We start from the raw sequence: 3,517 nt of genomic DNA, 5'->3' as shown, positions 1-3,517 counted from the left end.
TGTCCTGCTGGAGTGTGACATGATTTGTTTGTGTACAAACTAATACAGTATCAGAGTTTTATATATTTATACTTCTCATTCAACCAAAAGTGAAATAAAAGTAATGACTTTCTACTTCTGGTCTTTTAAAAAAAAAATTTAAGTAGAAAGTACACATTATTGTGTGAAAATGTACGAAATAGAAGTAAAAAATAGGCTGGAAAAATAATTACTCAAGTAAAGTACAGATACCCAAAAATTCTACTTAAGTACAGTAACAAAGTTTTTGAACTTAGTTACTTTACAGCTATGATAGATGATGAAAAGAAGGGGCCCCAGGACAGAGCCCTGGTGCACACCTGCAGTCACGGGGGAGGAGTGGGATCTGGATGATTTAAGTTGGATGAACTGAGTGCGGCCAGAAAGATATGACTGAAACCAAGTGAGGGGTGTGTGTGATACCAGTGGATCAAAGTCTGTGGAGAAGGATAAGTGTGGGAAATGGTTTCAAAACTGCACTAAGTTCAAGAAGGACGAGAAGAAAGAGTAAACCAGAATCTGCTGCAATTAGAATTCATGCATTCTTCTGAAGGCATAACACCTGTCGCCCTTCATGAGATGTTTTATATAAAATATGTTTCATGCTGAGAAGAGTTAGATTTATAAAAGACATTTTGCGCAATCTCATGTGAAACTGTGAGAACCTTCGATATGTGTCGCGGTTGACTTTCAGCTACTACCACAACAAATTTTAGCTAAATATTTGTGTAAACGGCTGAGTTTTATTTGTTTACTAAGGTTGCTTAGCTGTGTCAGCCATCTTGCATGTGGTTGACTCAAAATTAATCAGTTGTAGATGTGACGGTTACTTTCTGAGACTTAACAGTACAACCAAACACACACACACACACACACACGTTTGTTTCTCGACCCCGTGGGGACCTTCCATTGACTTCCATTCATGTTTTTTAAACTTTATATCCTAACCCTGACCATATTCTCTAAAATTAACCTCACAGAAACTTACCTGACCCTAAAACTAACCTAAACCTTGGTCCTAAATCTAACCCCACACCTGTGCATTTGGACTCAGGTCCCCACGATTCACTTCGGTCCCCACCTGGCTGCTTTTTTTGTAAAAAAAATACCCCAGGAACCCCACCCCCCACCCCACACACACACACACGAGCAAGAACATTAACTGCCTTTATTGCCTTTGGCAGCTGCTGATGATGAGCAGGTATATATTCCTCAGAGTTTAATCTTGATGATAAATTTTTACTTTTTCAGCAACTTCTGGGCCGACCGTACCTTATGTTTGTCGAGATAGTTCTGAACTTCCTCCATAGAGCTGACAACAATTCTCTGATTGGTAGACATTTTGTCTTTAGCTGTGTCGATCAGGTCCATCAGGTCCTGCAGAGCTTGTTGGTACTGCTCCTTCAAAGCCATGCTCTGGTTTAGCGCGCTGCGTCTAGAACCCACCATCATTATTAACTCCTCATAGGAATCCTGGGAAGACGTACAGAAAACAATTACAGTGATGTGAAAAAGTGTTTGTCCCATTAAAGATTTCTGCAGTTTATTCCTTTTTGTTGTACCTAAATGTATCGGATCAGCAAATAAACATTGTCAGACAAATAATCTAAATAAATACAAACTGCAGATTTTAAATACCCTTTGAGTTGTGTGATCAATACAACAGCTAAGCTAAAGACATATTTATTTAGAATAGCTTTTAGCATACTGTAGCACACTGTTGTTATTTTTCCACCAATGATGTTGGTTTTTACATTTTTTTATTACTGAACTAATGGAAAGCACTTTGGTTTAGTAGTTACTGTTGTAAAGTGCTATATACTGTAAAATAAAATTGATTGATTGATTAATTGATTGATTTTAAATGATTTTATTTATTACAGGAAATACCTGATTTCTGGAATTCAGGAATTACCTAATTTCCCTCTGTGATCAATAAAGTATTTTTGAATTTGATTTGAATTGAATTGAAATAGGTGAGACAAATCTGCACTCCAAGGACAAGGACAAGTTTTCATCCTGCTTCACAATTTTGTTTTTATTTGTCTTATTGATGATTATGATTTAACGAGTAGCACTTTAAAATCTTATATCAGCCAAAAAGTCGTTTTGATCTTGTTTTGAGATTGATTTACTAAACAAGAACTGATTGTGTAAGAATAATCATCTTGTTTTCAGAATGTGTAAGATCATTTGTCTTATTAGTCTGAAAATTTGACTCAAATTAAGTCAAAAATTTCTGCCAGTGGAGTAAAAAATTTACTTGGTAAGATTCTTGAAATACTTGATTTGACTCAATTTTTTCCTCATTTCAAGAATCTTATCAAGTAAAATTTTCTTACTCCACTGGTAGAAATTTTTGACTTAATTTGAGTCAAATTTTCAGACTAACAAGACAAATAATCTTACACATTCTGGAAACAAGATTATTATTCTTACGCAGTCAGTTCTTGTTTAGTAAATCAGTCTCAAAACAAGATCAAAAAGACTTTTTGGCTGAATATAAAGTTTTAAAACTTGGTTAGGTGGACCTTTTTGCAGTGTAACAGTGCTACTCATTAAATCATAATCATCAATAAGACAAATAAAAACAAAATTGTGAAGCAGGATGAAAAGTTGTCCTTCCGGTAGCTTCTTGATCACACCATATGACAGCCACGTATGATGGACATTACCTGAAGTTTCAGCATTTTGCTTGTTGATATCTGATCTGCCTGCACAGCTGCTCCTCTGATTTTCAGCTCTGTGATTCTTTGTTCGAAGTCTTTCAGGCTCTCCTCAGCTCTGGAAAGGACCTGACAGAAGAGAGTGACACAAGTCAGTGATGCTGTGATGTTATTGTGAGGGTTAGGAAGGTGTTTGCTTTACCTCAAGTTGTTTTAACACTGGCTTATCCATGGCTCCAGCTAAGGCTTGAATAATCTGGCATTTGGTCTCAATTAAAGCAGTTTGTAGAAGCTGTAATTCAGCCTGAGATAGACAGAAGATAATAATTAAAACCTGGCAATCCTTGAAGAATCACATCACCTGCTGGATTAGAGGTTAAAGTTTTAAACTAAGATAATCTTGTGTTAAGAGAGTTGGAGCTGTTTTGGTCAAAGCTTGAAAATAACAGTATTCCTGATTTCATGTAACACTGAGATCCATGAGGAGGATGTGCTGAAGATGACTCTCAGCTACTGCTGTAAAAGTAAACTTTCAGATTCCAGAGTTCCCAGTTTGAAAACCTTTTAGAGCTCTTGAGTGTGACTGGAGTGTGGGTAGTTGTGTTTCTGTCTGTGATGGTCTGAGATCTGAGAAAGGCTCCAGCTCCCACCCTGACCCTGATTAGGAACAAGAACATAATAGATGGATTTTTTTTACAGCAGAAAACACATATTTAAACATAAAACATTTTTATTTAATTTCAATTAATAACTATAATTTTGTGTATTTTGTAAATGTGAAAAATAAAATGATAAAAATATTTGACAGCTTGTAGAAATGAACACATTTGTAA

General features: G+C 35.9%; 1 protein-coding gene across 1 annotated transcript in view; it reads right to left on the bottom strand.

Moving 5' to 3' along the window:
• syne1b (spectrin repeat containing, nuclear envelope 1b) overlaps positions 1-3,517 on the bottom strand; it is a gene marked incomplete in the record, with an annotated part of 311,340 nt that overhangs the window by 76,120 nt on the left and 231,703 nt on the right. Inside the window, 3 exon segments of the mRNA XM_014021303.1 lie at positions 1,291-1,491; positions 2,694-2,813; positions 2,887-2,988. Of these exon segments, the coding sequence (XP_013876757.1) occupies positions 1,291-1,491; positions 2,694-2,813; positions 2,887-2,988 (423 nt within the window).

The sequence above is a fragment of the Austrofundulus limnaeus genome, unplaced genomic scaffold, assembly GCF_001266775.1.
Source record: "Austrofundulus limnaeus strain Quisiro unplaced genomic scaffold, Austrofundulus_limnaeus-1.0 Scaffold287, whole genome shotgun sequence".
In the NCBI taxonomy this organism is placed as follows: Eukaryota; Metazoa; Chordata; class Actinopteri; order Cyprinodontiformes; family Rivulidae; genus Austrofundulus; species Austrofundulus limnaeus.
The sequence above is the reverse complement of the archived record's forward strand: the minus strand, read 5'-3'. Positions and strand labels throughout refer to the sequence as shown.